The 27,643-nt window shown below is 37.7% G+C and overlaps 2 protein-coding genes across 11 annotated transcripts in view; one reads left to right on the top strand and one right to left on the bottom strand.

The window, feature by feature from the left end:
- MIER3 (MIER family member 3) overlaps positions 1–12,985 on the top strand; it is a 76,830-nt gene extending 63,845 nt beyond the window's left edge. For 6 of the 8 annotated variants that reach the window (XM_072826497.1, XM_072826496.1, XM_072826494.1 and 3 more), the window contains 6 exons: positions 51–202; positions 1,771–1,852; positions 3,246–3,340; positions 8,509–8,636; positions 8,720–8,862; positions 8,968–12,985. In XM_072826497.1, coding sequence (XP_072682598.1) covers positions 51–202; positions 1,771–1,852; positions 3,246–3,340; positions 8,509–8,636; positions 8,720–8,862; positions 8,968–9,425 — 1,058 coding nt within the window. In that variant the 3' untranslated portion in view covers positions 9,426–12,985. The remainder of the gene's footprint in view (positions 1–50; positions 203–1,770; positions 1,853–3,245; positions 3,341–8,508; positions 8,637–8,719; positions 8,863–8,967) is intronic. The other 2 variants (XM_072826493.1, XM_072826495.1) reach the window with 1 other exon arrangement.
- SETD9 (SET domain containing 9) overlaps positions 1–23,593 on the bottom strand; it is a 28,540-nt gene extending 4,947 nt beyond the window's left edge. The window contains exons 1-6 of one of the 3 annotated variants that reach the window (XM_072826502.1): positions 23,428–23,586; positions 21,646–22,013; positions 20,090–20,213; positions 19,726–19,841; positions 18,733–18,838; positions 16,409–16,847 (exon numbers count right to left, since the gene is read on the bottom strand). In XM_072826502.1, the coding sequence (XP_072682603.1) occupies positions 16,760–16,847; positions 18,733–18,838; positions 19,726–19,841; positions 20,090–20,213; positions 21,646–22,013; positions 23,428–23,525 (900 nt within the window). In that variant the 5' untranslated portion in view covers positions 23,526–23,586 and the 3' untranslated portion in view covers positions 16,409–16,759. The other 2 variants (XM_072826501.1, XM_072826503.1) reach the window with 2 other exon arrangements.
- Positions 23,594–27,643: the final 4,050 nt, after the last annotated feature.

Below are 27,643 nucleotides of genomic sequence, written 5' to 3'. Positions count from 1 at the left end.
TGTGAGTGTGTTCACTATTTTTAATGTGTTAATGGAATTTTCTTTATCAGTGTATGAAAATGAAGACCAGTTACTTTGGCGTCCTGGTGTGGTTTTGGAGAGCAAAGTTAAGGAGTACCTTGTTGAGACCTCATTAAGAACTGGAAATGAAAAAATAATGGATAGGATATCTGCAGGAACACACACAAGGGACAATGAACAGGTATACTCCAATTTCTGTTGAAACAGCTGCTAACTGGTCTCTTCTTGATTTTCCTTTTTAAGGGGGAGGGGGCAGGGAGGTCAGAGAGAGAATCAGGTTCCCCGCCCAGCCCATAGTGTGACTCAGGGCTCAGTCGCACAACCCTGAAATCAGGAGTCAGATGCTTAACTAAGCCAGTGAGGTGCCCTTCTTAATTTTCTTATATTTGGTTCAAATATTTTTTGCATGTGAACAGGATATCTTTTTTTCTGAGAGATTTTTAAAACTTGGAAAATACTGGTTTAAAAAAAGTCCCAAGTCCTCATGATAACCACCCCACATTGTTTCACGCTTTCTTTTCTGTTTTTTTCTTCTATGCATATGCACACACCTTAATTTGAATCACTTACTTTCCTTTGCCATTGAGAATTTTTTCAATGATGACAGTATGTTCCATCCTGTGGCTATAATGTCATTTAAACATTCTCTATGGTTGGACTTGTAGATTTTATAATAAAGGTATTTTTTGGATTATTCTTGAACTTTATTCAAGAAGTGTTGGAAAGTATTATCTATTAAGATTGTATAAATTCGCTTTGTTAAGCACTGTGTACCTAGAGAGGCAGGATACTATTGATTGTATGTGGGATGGGGCTGGGAATACTGCCTAATAAGGGTTTTTTTGGATGCCCCTAGTTTTGTCTTCTGACATCATTTTCTCCCTCTCATATACTTTTCACTCTGTATCTTTAACAACCTCAGTGATCCTAAGTGAAATAGCAATCATCTACTTACACTTATAATGGTTATCGTCTTTTTAAAATTAAAGATGGATACTGATTTATCAGATGCTTTTTTAGCAGCTAGATTATATTTTAATGATTACTTATGTCCTGATCATTAACCTATTGATGTATTAATAGGTTTACTAATATTGAGCCATCTTTGCCTTCCTTGGAAATACCTGGGAAGGTAGATTATTACTTAACTCTCAGTTAAGTTCTCTCTGCTGCTATTTAGTGTATTTATAATTCCAAACATTTAATGAGAAGAAATTCTAATATTTAGAAAATGACACCCTTCATAGTAGACCATGAGACCATTATAAACCCTAGTCATCAAGTACCATCCTTTTATTCTAGGCCTGCTTCTGTTCACTTTTATTAGCACTCTGAAAGGCAGGGAGTAGGTGATATCAAGAAACAAGACCACAGTTCTAATTTATCCCAATTAGAAAAAAATCATCTACAATGGGGAAATTTGCCCCGGCTCAGATGGGCGGGGAATTAAAAAAACAAAAGTCAAGATTGATACTGGTGGGTGTCTTCTGAGGGGTAGAGTGAAAATGAACAAACCCCTGGTATGCCAGAGGCCATCACCAGGATAGTTAAGTAGAGTAAATGTTTGAGCAAGCAAAAGCTCCAAATGTCTTGCATTTAGGGAGCATTTCAGGCAGTATTTGTCAGGACTCTTACTAGTCTTGTTTGTTTTTTCTTTTTGTTTTGTTTTTCTTCCTGCTTTAATGCTGTTAAGTGTGTATTTCTGGTAATTTTTATTGAATAGGTTTTTTCCTCCCCTTTCTCTTATAGGCATTATATGAACTTCTCAAGTGTAACCATAATATAAAGGAAGCAATTGAAAGGTACTGCTGCAACGGAAAGGCATCTCAAGGTAAGAAACACTTGGAATCAAGACAGGGAAATGATAGGGGATGCTCATTTGGGGATTAGAATAAGCAAAGTATTGTAAAGGATGGAACAGTCCTGTATCACTTTTGTAAGATCGTTGTTCATCTTCATAGCCAATAATTTTTTCCTTTTCTTGCCCTCTATTTTTAGACGTACCAGAGATTGTTCAAATACAAATTAGTTATCCCCCTGTCACCTCCACTTTCTTGAAGAAATAGTTACAGAACAAAGCAGACCCCAGAGATGACAATATATCCAAAGTAATTAAAAAGAATGATTTTATGATTTCATTGGAAAAAAAGTTTTTTCTTTTTTTTAATCAAACAGGAAATGAAAAGGAGATCAAAGATAAAAAAAAACATGTATAATATATTCCATCAAATTTATTATAAGAAGGGTATTTTTAGTAATCATGTAGTGAAATTTTTATAATGCTTAGGCTTTGTTTTGTGTGTATCAAGGAAAATAACTTTAATTTCAGTAGTTTTGTCATATATTGCATGCACCATAGCTTTCATTAAGTATATATAGAATGAAATGATACTCAGTAATATTTTATAAATGATCTGGAAAAATAGGCTGAAAACCGTACATTTAAATTTGTAGGTTGAGATAGTCTGTTGAATTGTTTTTCGTAAAAGTTGGTCTTTTGAGAAAATTATTTCCTCCTAATCTCAAAAACTAGATGTGGGTTTTTCTTTAGTTCAAACTATGTTTTATCTTCATGGTAGACTACTCTTAATGGAGACCTGTCCCCAGTGTCTTTGAGTGAAGAACTTCAAGTTTCCTCTGCCCCAGAGTTGAGGGCACTAACATTAGTGTCTTCTGAGAAGTTGAATGGGATTTAGTCTTTTGAGAGCATGGGCTGTTTCTTATTTCCATTGGGTTTCCAGAGTGTAGCACTCTGCAAACTGACTTAAAATAAGTATGTTTTGATTTTTTATGGTCTTTAGTTAAAAGCCTATGGTTTTGATACAATACCAAAATAGGCTTTTTTTTTTCATAAAGGAAATAAACTTTTTTTTCTAATTTGAAAAAATACATGCACATTGTTTAAAAAAATCAGAAAAACAATGAGCATAAATTATAGAAAAACATTACATTCTTATCCTACCATGCAGAGAAAAAAACACCAGTGTTTATATTTTGGTATTGTTGTTTTTAAATAAGTTTTGTATTGTGCTTATTTTTGGTAATCCTAACTGAAACCTGCATATAGAACTCTGTGTGTGTGTGTATGTGTGTGTGTGTGTGTGAGAGAGAGATTGAGGGAGAGAGAGTTCATGGCCTTTTATAGGGGAAATGTACTGAAAGTAAACTAGCAATTCATATAAAAGAGCCCTGAGGCCAATGAAGTTTCTTTTTAAATTTCTTAGAAGGAATGACTGCATGGACAGAAGATGAATGCCGGAGCTTTGAACATGCACTCATGCTTTTTGGAAAAGATTTTCATCTTATACAGAAGAATAAGGTAAGTTAGGCAAATTCATACAGATTGCTTAGTAATTACAATGAATATATGCAAATATGTTTTAAGTCACCTGGGTAGCAAAAAGGGAAGATTTTGCTAATGCTTTCCGGACATTAACATTTCTTAACATTGCTCTAAACATGACTGGGATTTGCCATGGCCTGCTCATGGTATGGCTGATAGTGTACTCACCTGTCTTTTGACATACATAATTGTTACCCTTTACTCATAATTGTTTACCCTTTACTATATTTTGCAGGTAGTCTTAGCCTTATACCATTTTTCTTGACTTTGATTTCTTTCTAAGCTATTCAGAGGTTTGTGGCCTCAAAATGTTTTCTCTTTAGCAGCTAGAACTATAGTTGCTCAAAGAGAAAACATTGGTTACTAGAACCGACTATAAATGTTCTAATAACATAAAATGCTGGTGAGGTTGTGGAGCAGCAGGAACTCTCATTGATTGCTGATGAGAATGCAAAATAGTGTGGCCACTTTAAAAGACAGTTGGGAGGTTTCTTGCAAAGCTAACCATACTCTTAACCATATGGTCTAGCAGTTGTACTCATTGGTATTTATGCAAATAGCAGGTTTAATCATAATTGCCAGAACTTGGAGACAATTAAATATCCTTTGAGGTGGATGGGTAAGTACACCCTGAGAGGTAGATGTATAAATACACTGTGGCACATCCAAACAATGGAATTTTATTCAGTGCTAAAAGGAATGAGCTATCAAGCTTCAAAAAGACATGGGGGAACATTTAAATGCATATTGTTAAGTCAAAGAAGCCAATCTGGAAAGGCTGTATACTGTTTGATTTCAACTATATGATATTATGAAAAGGCAAAACGGTGGCAACAGTAAATCAATGGTTTCAAGATTTGTCATAGAGGGAGGGATGAATAATAGACACAGTGTAGAGGATTTTATAGGATGGTGAAACTATTTTGCATAATACTATAATGGTGGATATATGTCATTATATATTTGTCAGTACCTTATAATGTCTAATACTTGAGTGAACCCTAATCCAAATGATGGACTTTAGGTACTAAGGATATGCCGGTGTAGATACATCGACTGTAACATGTACCGCTGTGGCGGAAGCTATGCATGTTTGGAAGCAGGAGATGGTTCCTAGGAACTCTGTGCTTTCTGCTTGCGTCAGCTGTAAACCTAAAACTGCTCTAAAAAATAAATTCAGTTTTTAAAAAAGTGTCTACATGTGTATATTCTAATAGTTTGGAATAATTAAAATATGCTTTGTTTATTATTATCTCTTCATCCTAAAGGAACATGAGATTCTGAAGTATGTAGGTGGGTAGGTCAAGATCATATTTCTTTTTCATTAATTTTATTTTTTAGAACAAATTTTTACCGAAAAATTGACCAGAGAGTACACAGGGTTCCCATATACCCCTTAACACATATGCAGCTTCCACTATTATTAATATCTTACATTAGTGGGATACATTTGTTACAACTAATGAACCAATATTGATATATTATTAACTGAAGTCTCGATACATAATGGTTTACATAATGGTTCACTTTCTGTGTTTTATGGTTCTGACAAATGTGTAATAACTTTACCATTACATATATAATGATACTCACTGTTATAGCATCATATGGAATAGTTTCACAGTCCTAAAATCCCTTGCACTCCAACCAGTTCCAATCTCTTCCTCATTCCCTTCTACCCCAGTAGCTGTCTCTATACTTTGGCCTTTTCAGGATGTCATATGGTTGGAATCCTATACTATGTAGCCTTTTCAGAATGGCTTCTTTGACTTAGCAATATGCATTTTAAGGATTTCTTTGTGTCTTCATGGCTTGATAGTGTATTTTGTTTTAACACCTTTCTCTTTATTTCATTGTATGGATATACCTAGTTTATCCATTCACCTATTGAGGCACATCTTGGTCTCATTCAAGTTTTGATAGTTATAAGCTGCTATAAATATCTAGAATGAAGGTTTTTGCACAGACTTAAGTTTTCAACTCCTTTGGCTAAATGCCAGTGAGTGGGATTGCTGGATTCTATGGTAAGAGTATGTTTCGTTTTGTAGAAAACCTTCAAAACGTCCATTAAAGTGGCTTTACCATTTTGCATTCCCACCAGCACTGTGTTCCTCTTGTTACACATTCCTCCAGCATTCAGTGTTGTGAGAGTTTTAGATTTTGGCTGTTAAAATAAGTGTGTAATGTATCTTGGTTGTTTCATTTGCATTTCTTTGATGACATAAGATGTGGAGCATCTATTCATTTGCCTATTTGCCATGTGTGTATCTTCTTTATGAGGTGTCAAGACCTTTAACCTGTTTTTTAATTGAGTGATTTGTTGCCTTGTTGAGTTTTAAGTGCTCTTTACATATTTTGGATAGTAATTCTTTATCACATTTGTGTTTTGCAGCTATTCTCTCCTTGTATTTGGCTGTCTTTTCATTCTCCTAACAGTGTCTTTTGCAAAGTAGAAGATTTTAATTTAAACTTCAACTAATCAAATTTTCTTTTAAAAGATCATGTTTTTAGTGTTACATCTAAAAAGTTATTGTTATCTGCAAGGTCATCTAGCTTTTCTCCTACGTTATCTTCTAGGAGCTTTATAGTTTTGCATTTCACATTTATGTCTATATTCCATTTTTAGTTTATGTGAAAGTTGTTAATATCTATGTCTAGTTTCTTTCTTTGTTTTTGTTTTTGTATGTGGATATCCAGGTGTTCTAACACCATTTGTTTAGAAGACTATCCTTCATTGCATCACCTTTACTCTTTGTTAAGGATTAGTTGACTACATTTGTGTGGGTCTCTGGGCTCTCCATTCTCTTGCATTAATCTTTGTGTCTGTTTTTTTCACCAGTAGCACACTGTCTTAACTACTGTAACTTTATAGTAAGTCTTGGTTGGGTAGTGTCCTTCAACTTTGTTCTTCTCTTTTAATATGGTATTGCTATTCTGTTTTTTGCCTTTCCATGTAAGCTCTAGAATTAGTTTGTCAGTCTTTGCCAAGTAACTTGCTGAGATTTTGATTGGGATTGTCCTGAATCTATATGTCAGGTTGGGAAGAACTGACAGTTAGTTATGAGTTTTCTACCCATGAATGGGAATCTCTCTCCATTTATTTAGATCTCTGATTTCTTTAATCATGATTTTATAGTTTTCCTCACATAGGTCTTACATGTACTTTGTTAGATTTGTACCTAAATATTTCATATTTGGGGTCCTAATGCAAATGTTACTGTATTTTTAAATTTTACATATTGGTTGTTTTTTGCTGGTATATAGGCAAGCAGTTGACCTTTGCATAATAATCTTGTATCCTGTAACCTAGCTATTTATTAGTTCCATGAGTGTTTTGCTGATTCTTTGGAATTTTCTATGTAGACAATCATATCTGTGAAGAGACAGTTTTATTTCTTCCTTCTCAATTTGTATACCTTTCTTTTTTCTTGTTTTATTGAATTGGCTAGACCTTCCTGTAAGATGTTGAATAGTTTAATGCCTTTTTTGTATGTATGAACACCTAATGTTTTTTCAAAGATGAGATGAAATATTTAATTAGTAGATAAAACATTTTTAAAGAAGTCTGGATTGTTTAAGTCAAAATAAAACATAAGTTTTGCAGTGATTTATGAAATCTATCCATTCATTCCATAAATAATTAAGTTCTACCATTTGCCAGACATTGTTTTATGTGCTAGAGATGCATCAGTGAATAAGACAGGAAAGGTCGGGATCCCTGGATGGCGCAGCGGTTTAGTGCCTGCCTTTGGCCCAGGGCGCGATCCTGGAGACCCTGGATCAAGTCCCACGTCAGGCTCCCGGTGCATGGAGCCTGCTTCTCCCTCTGCCTATGTCTCTGCCCCTCTCTCTCAATCTGTGTGACTATCATAAGTAAATTAAAAAAAAAAAAAAAAGTCTCTTATGGCTTGTTTCCCTCTCTCCTTTAAAAAAAAAAAAAAAAAAAAAAAAAAGACAGGAAAGGTCTCTGTCCCCAAGAAGCCTACATTCACCACAAACACAGTGAATGATGTTTATTGAAATGTATAATTTATTTTTAAGATTTTATCTAGTGATTTGACAGAGCACTAGTAGGCAGATCAGCAGGCAGAGCGGTAGGCAGATGGAGAGGAGAGAGTCTGTGCGGGGCTTGATCTCAGGACCCTGGGATCATGACCTGAGCCAAAGGAAGACTTACATTTGTGTGGGTCTCTGGGCTTAACCGACTGAGCCACCCTGGCATCCCTGAAATTTCTTTATTGGATACTGATTAAGCAGTGGAGAAGGCGTGTATTAGATAAGGACACGGAAGTTTGTATTTCTGAACTCATACATGGAGCTATATACAGTTTGAGCAGCTCTAGTCTGGATGTGGAGCCAAGTTGTCAAGGCTCAAATTTTATTATTGTGTGGTGGTTGTTTTTGAGAAACTTTGTTGGAGCTGTGAACCAAACTCATGTTGAAGGAAAACACCTTGCCCTTTAGCTAGCAAATCATCTTTATCTCTTTTGCATTATGGAACCTTTTGATAAGCTGATGAAGCTGCATTCCTTCTCCCCAGGAAAGTGTACCTGCATATAATTTTGAAATTTAATAGATACCAGTGAATTCTGTTCATGGACTTCTTGAGGTTAAGAACTCCTGTGGCAGTCAAAATCATAGTGAGAACTCAGTGAGGAAAAGTAAAGGCTGCCAGTGCTTTAAGATTTTCAGTAAAGGTGGAAGATCATTTCTGGATACACATTTTTATAAATGAACATATTCTGACTTAAATAACTTGGGCTTTTGAAGGTATCCTTATGATTAAATAGTGTAAATATAAGCACACTTTTTATAAGTAAAATGTTTAGAATTTATAATTGGGAGGATAGAAAATAAGACCCATGGATTGAAGCTATAGTGTTGTTAAAAAAAAAAAAAAAAAAACTAACAAAAAACAAGCCAGTGAGGTGCCTTTGTTAGGTCAGTTGGTTATGCATTTGCGTTTGGCTCAGAATCCTGGGATTGAGCCCTGCATCAGGCTCCCTGCTTACTGGGGAGCCTGCTTCTCCCTCTCCCTCTGCTTGTGCTTTCTCTCTCTCCCTCTGTCAAATAATAAAATCTTAAAAAAAAAGTTACTTAAAAATAGGTCTGTTGATTTCTATTTAAAATTTTAACTTTTTTAGGTGAGAACTAGAACAGTTGCTGAATGTGTAGCATTCTACTATATGTGGAAGAAATCTGAACGTTATGATTACTTCGCTCAACAGACAAGATTTGGAAAGAAACGATATAACCATCACCCTGGAGTTACGTAAGTACCGTGGGCTTGATTTTAAAGGCTTCTGGTTTTAACTGTGATATGCAGTCTTGAAATTATTGGGGTACATTTTTTAGGGACTATATGGATCGTTTGGTAGATGAAACAGAAGCTTTGGGTTCAACCGTAAATTCTTCAGCCTTAACTTCTAATCGACCTGAGCCGCTTCCTGATCAACAGCTGAACATTCTCAACTCTTTCACTGCCAGTGACTTGACAGGTAAAATGAGCATCTTTTTTTTTTCTTTGGCTTAGGGCAAAATTGTGTCCTCTTTGTTTCATGACTTGGGACCATGTATTTAAACCATTTTCTCTTTCTTTTTAGCTCTGACCAACAGTGTGGCAACTGTGTGCAACCCTACGGATGTGAATTGTTTGGATGATAGCTTTCCTCCACTGGGCAACACACCCCGTGGACAAGTCAATCATGTGCCTGTGGTAACAGAGGAGTTACTCACCCTGCCTAGCAATGGGGAAAGTGATTGTTTTAATTTATTTGAGACTGGATTTTATCACTCGGAGCTAAACCCCATGAACATGTGCAGTGAAGAGTCAGAAAGACCAGCAAAGAGATTGAAAATGGGCATTGCTGTTCCTGAATCCTTTATGAATGAGGTTTCTGTAAATAATTTGGGTGTGGACTTTGAAAATCACACGCATCACATCACCAGTGCCAAAATGGCTGTCTCTGTGGCGGACTTTGGCAGTCTGTCTGCCAGTGAGACCAATGGTTTCATCGGTGCCCATGCTCTGCATCAGCATGCCGCCCTTCACTCAGAGTGACAGGAGTGAAGGGCCCAAAAACAGTGGGTGTGCAGTACCAGTAAACTTGAGGAAAGGATCAGGTTTGCTTAGTCTTTCACTGGAAGTTTGAACCTTTTTCACTATGACATCAGTGATGTCAGTATGTATAGAACTATATCTTGATTTATCAAGAGTATTTTCATTTTTCAATCCATAAATGTGGAAATAAACTATGATTAGCAGAGTTGGGAACTAAGATTGAACTCTGTGGTGCAGCTTTAAGCTCTGCTTATCTCTTCCTCATCCCCCAGTACCTCTTCTCCACTCCCTTCTTTTTCTATTCTTTTCTGTTCCCCACTGCCCTCACTCCCAGTTTTAAACCTGTAGACAGAGGCCACCAGCTCAAAACCAGCACAGATGTTCTGAACTGAATGGAGTGGCTTCTTTTCGTGTAAATTCCTTTTGCCGTAATGGATGCAGTGGAATCACAATGTTTACAGGTACCGATCCCAATCCCTGCTCAATGTAGCATTTTTTGGTTTTATTTTCTTAATTAAATAAAAGCAGGGGTAGGTTTCTTTAAACTGCACAAACATGCAAGGATTTTTTTTTTTAAATGGAAACTTCTCTCATGTTACTCAACTAGAGCACTTCAGTTTACAAAACAGCAAGTCCATCTTTATGGAAGCCAGCACAAGGAACCGCGTGCACATTATGAAGACGCTTGCTTGGATCCTGTTTAAAAATTCTAGACCAGGGCTACCTTACACAGAATCGGTCATTTTACTGTGGGAAGAGTTCTGTGTACCTTCATTTATTGGCTAAAAATTCGGCATTTGAAGATGTGGTATTCAGATGGGGTTTTGTCCACCATTGTCAAGATTATTATTGTACAAATCATACTGGTCGTTAATAATTTAGTTTATCCTGAGGCAACTGACTTACAGGACACAGTCTACAAAGCCTAGGATGTTGCCACTCAATGGTTTACATTTTGGGACACTTCTTAAGTTGTTTGTAGCACTGCAGTTCAAAGTGTTAATATTTTGGAGGGACTTCTAGATTTTACACTTAATGCAGTAGAACCTTGAAGTATATTTAAACTTTTTTGTTTAGCTTGAACAGTTGGCAAGAAAAATGTGAGTTTCTATCTGAAATAGAATGGTACTTTACCACTTTAAGTTTTAAAAAGTGAGAGACGTTCAGATGCATCTCAGACTCAGTTTTATCTTTATTCCAGACATTGTGAATGAGAAGCCATTGTCCTAAACTTTGGCCTTTTTGCTCTTTAAGTTAAAAGGTGAAATCAAACAATATGTAATACAGTATTAGGGTGTAATAAGCTTTGCTTTTAGAATTTAGTTTAAAACAGAATTTTGCTTTGGGTTGGTTTTTTTTTGTTTTGTTTTGTTTTGGTTTTTTTGCACCGTCTTAATTTTCAATTGCTACTAGTTGTCTTGCTTTGCAAAAAACTTAAATGTTTGGCTGCAGTGCTTATATTTGTAAGAATAAGTTGCTTCAAGGTTGTGCTGATGAATAGATAGGTTGTAGTGACCTTAGTAGTGATGGAAAAGGGAGGGTATTTATTATACAAACTGTGAACTGCAATGACATCCTTAGTTTTGGATGATGTGTATTCTTATTTTTCTTTGCAGCATTTTAATGAAGATTGCTTTGAAGTGTTTACGCAGTAGCATATTTACTATAAAATTTAGTTTAGCACAGTGGACAAAAGTAGTTAAATTAATAACTTAAAATCAGTCTCTAATTTATACATCTAAAGTCTAGCATTCCTGTATGCACACAGTAAATAATGGGTAGCCTGGGCTCTGTGTTGCTTTAAGATATTTTTATCCAAGTTATCAGCTTCTTATTGCTGTGGTGTTGTGCTAAACTTTGAACCTTATTTCTTTTGTTAAAAATCAGTATACCTTTTATAATTTAGTAAGATACTGGCCATAATCTTCCATTGTTTTAACTTTGATTTTCACTCTGGGTTTACAGTGGCTGGTTTGTATAAAGTAATTTACACAAAGATGACTGAATGCTAATACCAGTTGCACTTAAATGAACATGCCCATTCTCAGTAGCTGATGCAGTAACATATTCAGTTTATCTATGCATTGCTGGGATCTTGATAAAAGATGGAAACAGTGTTTCTTATCTAAAGTTTTGATTATCAGCAAGTTGAATGGACACTTTAGTTATTTAAATAAAGATTTTTGACCAAAATCCAGAAAATGATATGAGAGAAAAATAAATTCCAGCTAGTTTAATAGATTTTTAAATGTCAATCTGATTTTAGCCTCTTAGAGAGTGCTAACTAGCTGGTAACGTTTACTTTTAATTCCTTGTTAAAATGAGGCAATAATTTGCAAGATTTTTGTATATATATGTGTAAATTCTTCATATCTTTTTAGATCTAATTCAATATTTTCTGACTGCTTCTGCCATGTATAATACCATTTTTGTGCATGCTTGATGTGACATTCATAAATTGTACCACTATGACTTTATCCATGTAAAATAGCTATTTATTGAATTTTCTTTTGAACGCTGGGTTTACTGGGTTTTTTCCCCCTCCAGTTAAGCATCTTAACAGAGAATTTGTTACTGTTTATTAGAAGAATTGCGTTTGAGAGCATGAAAATTACTGATTTGCAATTTTATGAAGAAACAATAATGCCTTTATTATCAAGTGTTAAGCACAATTCTTATAACAAACTGTGATAAATTCTTTTTTTCTTTTGTCACATTATTTTCTTATGAACAAACCAAAAATCCATGGTGAGCTGTTGCATTGTTGGCTGATGTATCTTTTCTGTACAGGGAATTTGAAGAGGACAGCGGATTCATTTAGAAGTGTAACTGGTGCTGTGATTATAGCAATACTTTACTTTTGTTGGTCGTACTGCATCTTTTCCATGCTAGCTTTTTAAATGTTTGGTTTTCCTCTTGTCATGGTCAACTGCTGAATTTACTTGAAGGATGTAGAATACTGTTTAAACAATACTAAAGTGTGTACAATTAGGTCAAAGAATTGTGCAATTGTTTCCTTTTTAATTTTTAAAATTGAGGGTCATAAATATTTGAGAACGTCAGATCTAATAGAGCATAGTGATACTATTTAATTTAACCAAAGTCTCTAGTAAATATTTCAACTTTGAATGTAAACTAATGAATAAACCTGACCACCAAGGAGATTGTTTGCCCAGAGTTTCAAAGCACATTGTCTACAAATGGAAATTGAAATAATTTATAAAAATATTGACATTACTATGTTTTTTAAAAAGTTCTTAATTTTTTCACTAAAAGGAGGAAACTATTAGTTTTATTGTTAAATATGGTAGATATTAAAAATTCCTCTTAGATGACCAGTGATTCCAATTGTCCCAGTTTGAAATAAGTACCCTGTGAGTATGAGATTAATTAGTGACAATCACAACAAGTTTTAGTATCAGATGTTCAAGAGGAAGTTGCTATTGTTGCATTGATTTTAATATTTGTACATAAACACTGATTTTTTTGAGCATTATTTTGTATTTGTTGTACTTTAATACCTGGTGTACAGTTCCAGAAATAAAAATCTGGAAATCTTTTTTTTTTCTTGGTTCGTGTGAGTATTTGCGGCAATTAAATTTTTATTTAATGATCTTAAGCTATAACACATGGGTAGAAACTTAACCACTTTTCAGTTTTTTGCTGTAGTAAATATGATTGGTAAGTGTCAAAGTTGGTAGATAAAAATAAGTTTTCTTTAAATCATCTATGACAAATTTCCATCTATAATGAAGCAGCCATTCCAAAGTGAGGCTTATTATACTTTAATTCAGGAAATACTTATTGGATGTCTATTATGTTTCAAACACTGTTCTAGGTAACTTTGTATTTTAGGAAGACATATCTGAAGCTTGATCAGACTTTATTATTTGACATATTGTAAATTAGTCATTATTATCCATAGTATTCATAGTTTAGTAGACTCTAGAAAATATCTTCTCTAAACCTTCATCTTTTCAAGCTGATGATCTTGTTTTAGCCTAATTTCACAAATTTGTCCCCATTTCATTTGCTCTGAGCAGAGCTTTATCTAGTCCATTCTTTTTTTTTTTTTTTAAAGATTTTATTTATTTATTCATGATAGAGAGAGAGAGGGGCAGAGACACAGGCAGAGGGAGAAGCAGGCTCCATGCCGGGAGCCCGACGTGGGACTCGATCCCGGGAACCCAGGATCGTGCCCTGGGCCAAAGGCAGGCGTTAAACCACTGAGCCACCCAGGGATCCCCTCTAGTCCGTTCTTTTAAAAATTTTCAAAAAAAAAAAATTATTTGAGAGCATGGAGGGGAGGGACAGAGGAAGAGGGAGAGAGATTCTAGTCCATTCTTAATATGCAGTAATCAGATTGCACATAAGGTCCAGATTTTGTATAAGGACATGAAGAGGATAAAATGAAAGCAAGCCTTCTGACTCCTCTGCTTTGGTTACTTGTCTAAAACCACATTCTTTCATGCACAGCCACCACAGAACCTTAGTGTGCAGACTGTGTGGTGGACACAAACACAGAAGTGCCTTCAGGTGGGGACAAGCACCAGTGCTTTGAATCTAGCCAAGAGTGCAGCCCAGTAACATGTGAGGGTTACAAAGCACTTCAGGCTTTTAGGGGAGGGAGGAAAGCCTTGTAGGAACAATGTCTTGTGACTTACAGACATCCTTGTTGACATGTCTGTCAGTGATGGGCTTTGAGCTTGCTGCTTCACTGACTTCTCAGAGGCCTCAGAGCGTCTGTAAGTTGGGTATTTCATTATATACACTTTGTCGTCATCCCTATGACATACATAAACTGCTGATGATTTCTCAACTAGGTAGGTGTTCTCAAATCCTCCTTTTCTGTGTGTGGATTCTCTGACAAAGCTGTGCACAGGGGCACTGCATTTGTGGTTTTAGACCAAAAGTGCTCATGTGTTCCTAGATTTAATACACTAGTTGACATTCACTTTAGTTTTGATGAGATGGCTATTATAGAGGTAAAGCCACAAAGTTGTTTTCTGGTATACGACTCCTAAAAAGCATTTCAGAAGTATGTCAGAAATGAAATGTAAGTCTGAACAATCATTTTAGTAAGAAAGATCTATGATTGTTTTAAAATATCTATGTTCTGTTAAAAAAATTCGGTCACCTCTCCAGTGCAGACCAAATCATGACACTAGGCAAGCTTTATACTCCCACCATGAGCATTTTATGAGCAGGGACCATGTTTTATTCTTTGACTCACTCAGGACCCTGTACATAGTAGGTATTCACTAAAAACATGATGACCTAAATTACCCTTATGCTAGTGGTGACTTTGCTCCTACCTTTAAAAGAAAAACTTTTTAAGACAAAAGTTAAAAGAACAGAATAAAGAAAAATCCAGATTGAACAATTGACATTTTACCATACTTGTTATTTTCTTTTCTTTTTTTTTTTTAATTTTTATTTATTTATGATAGTCACAGAGAGAGAGAGAGAGAGAGGCAGAGACACAGGCAGAGGGAGAAGCGGGCTCCATGCACCGGGAGCCCGATGTGGGATTCGATCCCGGGTCTCCAGGATCGCGCCCTGGGCCAAAGGCAGGCACCAAACCGCTGTGCCACCCAGGGATCCCTACTTGTTATTTTCTTTTTTTTTTTTTTAACCTACTTGTTATTTTCTTATATAACATGCCTTTTTATTTTTCCTGAACTAGTTTTAAATTTTTCAATATTGCAAGAGTTCACTCCTAAATACTTTAGCCCCCGCAAATGTGTCCACAGGAGTTAGTATTTGTGTATTTTATGGTAGGTTCTGGGTAACAGGATCTTCTTGGTCAAGTTTGGTCAAGTAGAGTGTTTTTTTTTTTTTTTTTTGTAATAAGCTTAGTCTCCCTGTTTTCCCAGGATCTTGGTGACTCAAAAGCTGAGGCTGAGAAAAAGAATCAGATGCTGTCACAAATAAACATTTACTGTCCATGCATGAAAAATCTGATACAAAGAAGGAAAGTGTAATGGGAATTTTCAGGGCTGGCAGTTGGGGATTGTAAATTTCAGTAGGATGGTGGGGCAAGGTGGCGGAGGGAGGGAATGAACCACGTGACTCTGGGGGAAGACCATGGCAGAGAAAACCAGTGCAGAAGCCCAAAGTGCAAGTGCGCCCAGCAGCTTCAAGGAGTGGCAAGGAGGGAGAAGTGCCTGGGGTAAAATGAGCAAGAGATGAGGGAAGAGGTGGTGAGTGACTATATCATATATGTGAAGCACTTGGGCATTTCTTACACTATCTGAAGGGTAATCAGAGGATTTTGAGCAGAGGTGGGTCAAGATTTGAGTTACAAGAACCTCTCTTGGTGATCCATTCGTAGAGGTAGCAGGAGTGGAAACAGGGAGGGCAATTAGAAGGCTATTGAAATTGCAATAAATGAAGTGAGGAAAGCTGTTGTTCAGGTGGTTAGAATCTGGTTATACAGGTTCCATGTTAGGATTGGAGGGGTCCAATAAGTAAAACCTCCACTCCATCCAGATTTGTAACTGAGTTAGATGCAGGAGTCAGGTGGATGGAGATCAAAGTAAGTATTACGAATGAAACTCACTGTAGAAGGTGGCTTCAGAGCTGTGGACAGCTCACTAATATTCCACCTCTGAACCAAACTCTCTCTGTCACTGGCTGGGCAGAAAGCCCACAGAGAAGGAACTAGAGCGGTTTGAACCATGGGAGCCTAGTTCTTCTCCAGAGAGGATCTCAGAAAATCACTCCTCCTCCAATGGATGGAGAGTGAGGTCAGGAACTTCACTAATGTCAGCGCTCCCCACTGAAATAAGAGAATGGGGAATACATGTCCCTCCCACACCACTTTTACCTGTATTTCCATGCTAAAGAGAGAGTACCTCTCACTTTCAAACTTTGTATATGTGTGTGAATGTTCACATAAGATTGAATTCCAATTCCCCCTTACCTAGCTAAAACAATCTTTAAATCACACATACACACACAATTCATGATTACACAACATATATTTTTGGCTTTAGTTTATTACATAAAAATACAGTTAAAATGATGGCTTGGCTGAAATTTTATAAACCACCACAAAGATATACAAAATTAAAGAAAAATTGAAAATTTAAGTTCAGGCAGTAGGTTTTAATAAGCTACTATGTAGGGGAAAGCCAATTAAAATTGAAATAGCATTACAAATTTGAAGTTGTAATGAAGCAAATAGCTTTTATCACACAATATCAATAACAAAAAATTCACATTCTAATTAGGCCTCAAAATATTTGTTCTATAGGTGGAACTAGGAGATAAAATTAACAAAAGCATTTAGAGTTAACAGCTGAGTAGAAAACCTACTTTCTAATTCACAGTTAGCTGACAATTGTATAGTAATTTGAAAAAAGCTCTTCTCCTTGTTTGATGTCCCTGAGTGCTACAAGAATGACACATCGAAGTGGGCTGAAAACAAAAAGCAAAATATACAAAAGTTCTAAGTGTTAACAGATCCAAGTTCATATTTTTAATATAACCAATACAGATTTTACAGACATAATTTTATGCAAATTCCTTACCACTGTCTAAGTTAGTTGATTCCCATGAGGATTATCCCTGATGGGGTTATCTTCTTTCTTTCTTTAAAAATTAATCAGTTAACTAATTATGTTTTAAAGTGCATTATGTCTATTCTATATCATTTAAAAAGACCACAAGTCAGTAAGTTTTTTTTTTTTTTAATTTTTTTTTTATTTATTTATGATAGTCACAGAGAGAGAGAGAGAGAGAGGCAGAGACATAGGCAGAGGGAGAAGCAGGCTCCATGCACCTGGAACCCGACGTGGGATTCGATCCAGGGTCTCCAGGATCGCGCCCTGGGCCAAAGGCAGGCGCTAAACCGCTGCGCCACCCAGGGATCCCTCAAGTCAGTAAGTTTTTATAACTACTTCTGAACATGTTATTTTTATGTTCAGGCTCCCAAAACTGGTATCACAAAAGCATTTTGAAATGACATTTATAATAGTTTAGCACTTTAAAATTAATTTGTATCTTGTATTCTGCAAAGCTGGAAACATTACTTAAAATCTATTGGAATTTTGGGTTTCCTGGGTGGCTCAACTGGTTAAACATCTGACTCTTGATTTTGGCTCAGGTTTTACTCTCAGGCTTGTCAATATGAGCCTCGTGTCAGGCTCTGTGCTGGGTTCGGAGCCTGCTTAAGATTCCCTCTCTCCCTCTCAAAAAATAATAATACTTTTATTAAAGTATTATATTTTATTAAAGTTAAAAATACTTTTATGGACATCATAAGACATATTTAACCTTCAATGTTTCTACTCAGTTAACATTTCCTATACTTGTTGAACAGTAATGACATTATATTCCAGAATATATGGCTAAAAACCCTAAACTGTTAGATATACAAATACACACAAATAGAAGTTATCAAGTTTTAAGTACAGAAAATAGTCTGTTTTAATCTTACAATTAATCTTACAATTTAATGGGGCCCATACAAAATAAAGTTTACTAACAACTGGCAGCTCAATGGCATTAACATTATATCTTCCTATAGCATTGTTAATACTCTACATAATTAGATTTAGAAATTGTTACTCAAATACTTTCAGTAGACTTTCCACTTAGTGAATAGAAAATAAACATTACATTACAAATACGTATTTTCTGAATATTTATCTTTTTTTCATTGTTAAGTTTCCAAACCTATGAAATTGGCAAGAGAAATAATAGTGTAATTTGGCTTTTTCCTTCAACTGGGTGCTCTCAGGTGAGATGAAGAACATGATCCTTAAAATGATTAAAGTAAGAATGTATTTGAAGATTTTTTTAAAGTAGAAAAACACAGAATCACAAAAACAATTTTAAGGTTGATACCTTATTTTTTTAAGGTTGATACTTTTAAATGACCACATAAAGATGGTTAATAAGCAGAATGAATGGAGTTAATGGATAATTTAAAATTTTTAATAAGCCTACATTAACACATTCAGGTATGATGAAAATCAAAATTTAAGTTATAAATTTTGGCTAAAAAAATTACCTCCAGTTATATATAGCTTTTTCTGGAAAAATGTGTTTTTTTTTTTTTTTAATGTTTATTTATTTGAGAGAGAGAGATATTAGGCCCTGGAGGAGGAGCAGAGAGCAAAGGAGAGAGACAAGCTTAGCAGCTTAGTGCAAAGCCCCAAGTAGGGCTTGATCCCAGGACCCCAAGATCATGACCTTAGCCAAAACCAAGAGTCAGACACTTTAATGGACTGAGCCACGCAGGTGCCCTGGAAAATGCTTTTTAAGTACAGCATAAGACAGGAGATAGAAAAAGACTGACCTTTGTTTGTCACAGCTGTAGGCAATGTTTGGAAGATACTGCTTCAGCTCTATAGGGAAAACTGCAGGCACATCAAATTCTTGATAGCAGACATTAGCTGCTCTGTCTAGGAACAAGTACATCATTTTTAGCAACAGCCATTTTACAAGGTCATGGAAAATAGTACTGAATTATGGCACTTGATGTGTGGTTTTCTCATAAGTACATGCTCAAATTAATAATCACTAATATGTTCCAGGCATTACCAGATTATCTATATGTTTTATTATTTACTTCTTTAAAAATTTATTTTAGAGATAAGAGTGCACACATGTGTGAGTGCGGGGAGAGGCAGCAGGAGAGACTCTCAAGCAGATTGCCTACCTGGCTCAGGGCCCAGCTAGGGTCTCAACTTGGGGCTCAATATCACAACCCTGAGATTATGCCTGGAGCCGAAATCAAGGGTCAGATGCTCAATGGACTAAGTCACCCAGGCGACCCTATTATTTACAGAGGCTCAGAAAGGTTAAAGATTAAGTAGAAGAGTCAGGTTTCAAGTTCACATCTCCCTAACACCAAAAGCTACGCTAAATGTAGCCAAATCAAACTTAGACTTTTGGGAAAGTCAAGCCCTATGGGAAGATAAGAGACTCAGACATGGAGCAGCAGAAAGAGGATACCAGTTTAACTTACAAGGCTCGACTGAAGTACTGACAAAATGATCTCTAAGTTCACTATTAAAACAATGCTAAAATAAGGATGATCAAAAGAGCAGTTACCAGTTGTCTACATTTGTTGCAAAACCAGAAAACAGTAACTTACTCAATTAATGTATATCATTACTTCCCCAAATTCTCTACTACCTGCCCCCAGAATGTTATAGTTTACTTACAGGCTTTGAAAAGCTGAGATGTTAAATTTAACTGCCTGTGGCACTCAATTATAGGGCAAAGGAAGAAAATTACCAACTGCTGTATTTATATCCTGTCTCACAGACCCATGATGCCAACTTACCATTTGAACAATTGTTGACATACTGCCCTACAGCCAGTGGGTTACAAATTTCTGATGTTAGCCAAGTACTATCACTCATTTTGAAGGGACCAAGTCGATCCCTCCCATTGCAAGATCTGAAACAGGTGAAAGCATTGGTTAGGGATTATTCTTTTATATCTTACAATAAAATCCCAAAGTGTAAAATTAGCCCTAGAACCGAACAAGTTCAATTTCTCTTTAAAAAGTTTTGTCTTGCCAATAGGACAACTGAGTTGCCAATGAGCAGCTGCTTGAACAGATTTTTATTTAAATTGAAAAAGCCAGTGGTCATAGTCATCTTGCTGTGGTCCTATATTAAGTTTGAACATGGGCACTAACTTACCTGTATACAACTTTTGATATTCCTTTGTCATTTCCATCAATGAGTACCCCATCCAGGCATCTAAAAATAAATGGGTTTCCAATGGATTGGAAAAAAATTGGCTCATACTTCTGATATACTGTACCTATTACACAATAAGATAAAGAGATAGCAACATGTAAAAATCATAAACATATGGACTTTTCTTTGAAACAAACATAACATGAAAGGAAACATAACATGAAAAACATAACATGAAACATAACATGAAAGGAAGTGTTTTAATTTCTCTACCTTTTTCTAATATTTCACCTCCAGCCTAGATTATCACATTCTCTTGGTCTACTTTCCTCCTTTGAAGAGTGCTTAATAGTAAATGGAGCAGAGGACCAACTTGCTCACCCAGCCAAATAAAATGTGACTAGTTTAATTAAAATGTGAACACCACATCTGAGGTCCAGTTTTACAAAGTTGTGGGGGTGTTTTGTTTTGTTTTTGCTTTTTAAAGTAGACTGTGATATGACATCTATTAAAAAGTCTTTTAAGAAATGTATTTTGTTACTAACCGATTAAATAATGTACACAAAACAGGAATAAATGAGCCTGTCATTCAGGTTATTTTTCTTTTCACTGGCAATCGAGGAAAGGAGAAAATAAATATTTACTGGGCTTGTCCTGTGTACCAGGCATGCTAATCTATTAAACTTGTTTTATTTATTTAAGATTTTATTTATTTATTCATGAGTCACAGAGAGAGAGAGACAGACAGACAGACAGAGAGACAGAGACACAGGCAGAGGGAGAAGCAGGCTCCATGCAAGGAACCCGATGTGGGACTCGATCCTGGATCTCCAGGATCACACCCCAGGCTGCAGGCGGCGCTAAACCGCTGCGCCACCAGGGCTGCCCAAATTTGTTTTAGTATTCATTTGTTGCCAGCTTGTTCCATTTAGTCTTTGTAAAGTTAGATTAGTTGTGTAGGAGGAAACCAACTTTCTTGCTTAGGGATGTAAAATTAGAAAATAGTAGAATGACCTTTTGAAAATATTGGTCTGACTCAAACATTCACACATATTAAGTGCTACACCAAATAATACCATCTTTCTCTATTGAGCATCCTAGACAATGGTCTTTTTGCCAAGAGGCTGCTTTACTTCCCAAGTGTAGAAATGACAGGAAGGTCTTTATTCACCGATTTATGGGTTTAAATTCCACCTTTCCTGTTTTTAACCCATACTATTTTTACCTTTAGTTATCAATTATGTAAGCCAACTGACTTATTCTACAGTGCTTTCTAAGTAATTCATTTTATCAAAGTAGGCCATACTATATTCCATATTTAAACACTGACTAGAAAAATCTCTGTAAAAAGTGCATTTATTCCAACAAATATTCAAGGATGCTTTCTAACACATAAAATAATTTATGGTTAATTTCCAAATCAAGATTTAAAAATTGTGGAAGTCTGAGTTTCCAATTCAACTGCTTACGCGAAGGATTACAGGGCTATGTATTTACTTGAACTTATATTAATCAACAAACAGGAACTCTTGGCAAAGCACTAATTGTGCAATTACCAGGATACATAGATACAACCGCGCCTTTTGGTACCAATCCTCTGGTAACGAAGACACCTTTTCCAGCAGAAATCAATGAGCTAGTTGCTCGGGCAACACTGAAACCCAATGTCTTATAAAGAATCTCTTCTGGCTTAAAGTTATTTTGCTGTTGATGTCTGTGTTCAAGCAGTTTCACCCTTGGATGTTGAACTGACAGTAGGTCGTGATAGTTTGATTTAACAGTTTCTGGAAGCATAGTCAAGATATCTGATTGCTTATTGAGATCATTTATGAATAGAGCCTGGAAAACTTTCAGTAATGTTCCTAGGACATCTTCATCTGAGATAACTTTGTCTTTGGATTCCTCTGGAACATATCGGAGGGTCCTGAAAACGGGAAAAGTTTCCGTTCACTACCCTTAAACTGATAAAAGCCCGGCTTTACGCCTTCATGCCTTGAGTAACTGGCCTTAATGACGATTATTCTGTGTCTGAAGAGGATAAAACTAAGATGTTCAGAAAAAGTTGTTTGGGGGTAGTAGCTCTTGTTACCTAACTCCAGACAATACCTACCCAAGCTAACAGCAGTCAGTATCTGTGAAGGCTCTAACTGTACCAAATGCTGTTGGGTCCTTACATGATCTCTTCTTTGCAGACAGGGAAACAGGCTTGGAGATGTTGGGGAGCTTGCCCAACATCCTAAAGCTGCTAAGTGGAACAGCCAGAAACCCATACAGAGCTAGACAGTTCTTTTTTCCACTATACAGCCGTTACGTGAACATCACATAAGAATCCTCCTATTGCAATGGCTCTTTTTATAGGCGTGTAATTTCAAAGACGAACTTAACATGATACACTTTGTCACATTCTCCCCGGGGGGTACGTACTTCTTCAGCGGCGCATGATGGTATTATTTTTACTTCTTAACTAAAGGAAAGCAATTCCCGCTTCACAATGCTATGGTAAGGATGGCCCTGAACTCACGTTTCCGCCGAATGAAACTTTGGAAAAGCTCTTTGGTTACGAACTGGCCTTCCGTGGAGCTGGCGTGGCACTGAGCGAGCGCTCAGCCAACTTCTTGCAGGTCATGCAGGTCGCTAGCACGCCGCTGCCGGGGGCCGCCGCTCGCTACGTCCCTGACCTCAACCCAACACTCCGACGTGCTTTTAGTGGCCTTTTGCTCGTTTCTCTGCGTCAGTCCAAGCTGTTACCCTCACCTGATGAACTACGGAGCTGCGAAAATAAACCTCGGGTTGGCTTTTCTAAGGGATTTCAAGCGCCTAACTGTGCCTTGGCGGAGACAAGACCACGCACCCTCACGCTATAAGAGCTTTGTTCTTTTTGACAAGTTTCTGTTTTTTGCCGGGACAGAAGCCCGGGATCAGCTGAGAACGAAAAAGGACTGAACGCGCCTCCGCCCGCGGGCAACGCCCGCCTCGCAGTCCCGGCGGCGCGGGGTACCCTGGGAGATTGGGGCACAGCCCCGCCCCCTCCGGCTCCCCGCCCCCCCGTATCCCCGCCCCCTTCGGTATCCCAGCTCTCCTCCGACGGCGCCAGCCTCGGCCCCGCCCCCTTCGGGCCCCGCCCCCTTCGGGCCCCGCCCCCCCAGGTTCCACCCACAAGGCACACCCGCCTCGGGCCCCAGAGGCCGCCCGAAGCTCCACCCCCTGAGACTCCGCTTGAAGCTCCGCCCGCCGGGGGCCCCGCCCACTCGGGGCCCACTTGCCTCCCGTCCCGCCGCCGGGTCGGCGTCGTGGGGCCGAAACATGGCGCCGCTGGCCTGCGGGTCTCGCCCTCTCACCTGGGGTTGTGGTTTAGGTTCAGCGCGATCCAGGGAACGAAGCGGTACTTGTAACGGCGCCATCGCTGCCACAGGCCCCGCAGCAGGCGGCCGGGCATGGCGGTCCCGCGGCGCAGTGACGAGGCCAGCGCGGGGAGGAGGGCCGCGGTCTCGGGCCCGCCCCGGCCCGGGGAGGAGCGGAGGCCACGCCGTCCCGCCCCTCCTGGCCTCCGCCTGGAGCGCGCTGCTCCGGGGCGGCGGGGCTCGCTCTCCGGGTGCTGCTGCGGCGGGCGGCGGGCTCCGGGCCGGCCCCTGTTGCGGCGCGGGCCGAATCGGCGGAGTCGGAGGTGCGGCGGCTGAGGGAAGCCCTCCCCGCCTTTCCTTTGTCCGTTCGCTCGTGGACTTACACGCGCACCCACTTAGGACAGACGCTCGGCTCCGGTGGACGCCGGCTACGAGAACCTCCAACTACCTGCAAATCCGTAAGTGTTCATTAACATGTGTCGGTCGGTGCCCTCTCCTCAGGCCGCCAAATGCTCTCCTAGACTTTGCCTGAGAGAGTGAAGGTGAAATCCTAAACAGAAGTCTAAAAATGAACAGGTGAGACCTAGTGAAAATCCAGGTAAAGGCAGGTAGCTTTAGGACCAATTTGTTCAATTCCAAAAGAGGAATGCAAGGAAGGAAAGAATATCTGCCAGAGTCTCTGTTTCACTCCAATATAATAGTATAAGGATGTCGGCAAACTCCGGAGGCTCTGCGATCAGGTGCTTGTGTTTGGTAAATTGGCATCACCCAGATTTACCTGATTTGCTAAATGGAGTCAATTCAGTTCCAGGATGCGTTGATAAACAGCATTCAAAGAAAGTGATTTTATGGTCTCTACACTTAAAAGGAACCGAAAAGAACTAGTAGAATACTTAGCTGTGGTAATATACTTTTTTTTTAAAAGCAGTTTTTGTATATATTTCCAGTGTTTTAAAAGTTTTTATCATGTAGTGTAATCATCTGTGTTGTCCATCCAGTACCATTTTGTGTAGACCTGATTTATTATTCATTGATTGATACATAATGGCTTACGACATTATATTAGCTTTACATGTCCAGCTAATGATTCTATATTTGTATATACTGCAAAATGATCACAATAGATCTAACATTGGTCACCATACATGGTTACATTTTTTTTCCTTGGACTTTTTTTTTTTTTTTTTCTTTTCAATTCATGAGAGACACACAGAGAGAGGCAGAGACACAGGCGGAGGGAGAGAAGCAGGCTCCCTATGTGGAGCCTGATGCCGGACTTGATCCCAGGACCCCAGGATCACACCCTGAGCTGAAGGCAGATGCTCAACCACTGAGCCACCCAGGCGTCCCTTTTTCTTGGACTTTTAAGATCTCTCTTAGCAACTTTCAAATATACGGTAGAGTATTGTCACCTACAATCACCACACTGTACATTACATCCCCAGATCTTATTTTCTTTTTTTTCTTATTTTCTAACCATCCTTTACCCTCCAGCCCCTGGCAACCTCTGGCAACTGTCGATCTATTCTCTATGAGCTTGTTTTATATTGTTTTGTTTTTTAGATTCCACATATAGACGAAATTATATAGTATTTGTCTTTCTCTGTCTTATTTCACTTAGCATGATATCCTCAGGCTTTATCTCTATTGTCCCAGATGGCAAGATTTTCTTTTTAATGGCTGAGTAATAGTCCATTGTATGTGTCTATATACATATACACACTTTGGTTTCTTTATCCATTCATCCATTGATGGACACTTCCATGGTTTCCATGTCATGGCTGTTGTAAATATTGCTGCAGTGGACATAGGGGTGCATATATCTTTTCTAGTAAGTGTTTTCATTTTCTTTGGAAAAATACCCAGCTGTAGAATGCTGAATCATATGATAGTTCTCTTTTTTTAATGTTTTAAAGAACCTCCATACTGTTTTTCCTAATAGCTGCACTAACTTACAGTCTCACTAGCAGTGCATGAGAACTTCCCACTTGTTATTTCTTGTCTTTTTCAGAATACCCATTCTGACAAGTGTGAGGTGTTATTTCCTTGTGGTTTTGATTTTAATTTCCCCGAAGATTAGTGATGTTGAGTATCTTTAAATTTGTCTGTTGGCCATATTGTATATCTTCTTTGGAAAAAAATGTCTACTCAAGTTTTTTTAAGATTTTATTTTTATGGGATCCCTGGGTGGCGCAGCAGTTTAGCGCCTGCCTTTGGCCCAGGGCGTGATCCTGGAGACCCGGGATCGAATCCCACATCGGGCTCCCGGTGCATGGAGCCTGCTTCTCCCTCTGCCTGTGTCTCTGCCTCTCTCTCTCTCTCTCTCTCTCTCTCTCTCTGTGTGTGACTATCATAAGTAAATAAAAATTAAAAAAAAAAAGATTTTATTTTTATTTATTCATGAGAGACAGAGAGAGGGGGAGAGAGAGAGAGAGGCAGAGACACAGGCAGAGGGAGAAGCTCCTCCATGCAGGGAGCCTGATGCAGGACTTGATCCCGGGACTCTAGGATCAGGCCCTGGGCCGAAGGCAGCGCTAAACCACTGAGCCACCCGGGCTGCCCTCTACTCAAGTCTTCTGCCAATTTTTAAAAATTGGATTGTGGTCTTTGCTTTTTTTTTTTTTTTTTTTTTTCTTTCTGTTGAGTTGTAGGATTTCTCTATATTTTTTGGATACTAACCCCTTATCAGATATATGATTTGGACATATTTTATTCCATTCCATAGGTTGCCTTTTCATTTTGTTGATGGTTTCCTTTGCTGTGCAGAAGCTTTTTACTTTGACGTAGTCCCATTTGTTTGTTTTTACTTTTGCTGCCTTTGCTTTTGGTGTTAAATTAACAAAACAGTTATTGTCAAGACTGATGTGCAGGAGCTTACCACCTGTATTTTCCTTATTACCTAGGAGTTTTATGATTTCAGGCCTTAAATTTAAGTCTTTAATCCATTTTGAGTTTGTTCTCATGTATAGTATATGATAGTAGGCCAATTTCATTCTTTTGCACAAGGCTGCCCACTTTTTCCACCACCATTTGTGGAAAGGGCTATCTTTTCCCCATTGTATATTCTTGGCTCCTTTGTCATAAGTTAATTCACCATGTAGGTGTGGGTTTATTTCTGGACTCTGTATTCTCTTCCCTTTATCATCTATGTTTATACTGACACTATACTATTTGGTTACTGTAGCTTTGTAATATACTCTGAAATCAAGGAGCATGCCTCTAGATTTGCTCATCTTTGTGAAGATTGCTTTGGCTGTTCGGGATCTTTTGTGGTTCTGTACGCATTTTAGGATTACTTGTTCTATTTTTGTGAAAAATGCCATCAGACTTTTGAAAGGAATTGCATTGAATCTGTGGATTGCTTTGAGTACTAAGGGCATTTTAACACTATTAGTTCTTCCAGTCCCTGAACAGGGAATATCTTTTCCTATACTTGCTGCTTCTTCCATTTTCTTTTGTTAATGTCTTAGAGTTTTCAGGGTATAGATCTTTCACCTCCTGGGTTAATTTTATTTCAACTTATTTTATTCTTTTTTCTTCTTTTTTTTTTTCTTCGTTTTCTTCTTTTAAAGAGAGAGGGAGAGTAGAGGCAGAAGGAGAGAGAAAATCTTTTTTGGGGTGCGGGAGGAAGAGATAGAATTTTAAGCAGGCTCCACAATCAGCATGGAGCCCCATGTGCCACCCCATCTCATGATCAGAGATTATGACTTGAGCCAAAATCAAGAGTCAGACATTTAACCAACTGACGTATCCAGATGTCCTTCTATTTTATTCTTTTTGATGCAGTTGTAAAGGAGATTGTTTTCTTAATTTTTCTTTCTGATAGTTCATTTTTAGGATATAGAAACAACAGATTTTTATATACTGATTTTGTACCCTGTAACATTATCGAGTTTATTAGAATAGTTTTTCGGTAGAGTCTTTAAGGTTTTCTTGATGTATTATCTGTATATAATATGTAATGTGCAAATAGTGACAGTTTTACTTCTTTTCCAGTTTGGATGTCTTTATTTTTTTCTTTTCTAATTGTTCTGGCCAGGACCTCCAGTATTATGTTGAACTTAAATTTATGGTATTAAAATTACTTTTTAATTACCTAAGTTATTCATAAAAACAACATTCTTCTAATAACAAATAGAAACATGGTAAATAAGGCTAAAATCTCATTTAATCACTCCCTTTGACCTATGCTTACACCAATTCTGGTCCTCAC

This window comes from Canis lupus, chromosome 5 (assembly GCF_048164855.1).
Source record: "Canis lupus baileyi chromosome 5, mCanLup2.hap1, whole genome shotgun sequence".
NCBI lineage: Eukaryota > Metazoa > Chordata > Mammalia > Carnivora > Canidae > Canis > Canis lupus.
Note: the sequence above shows the minus strand (reverse complement) of the source record. Positions and strands in the feature narration are given on the sequence as shown.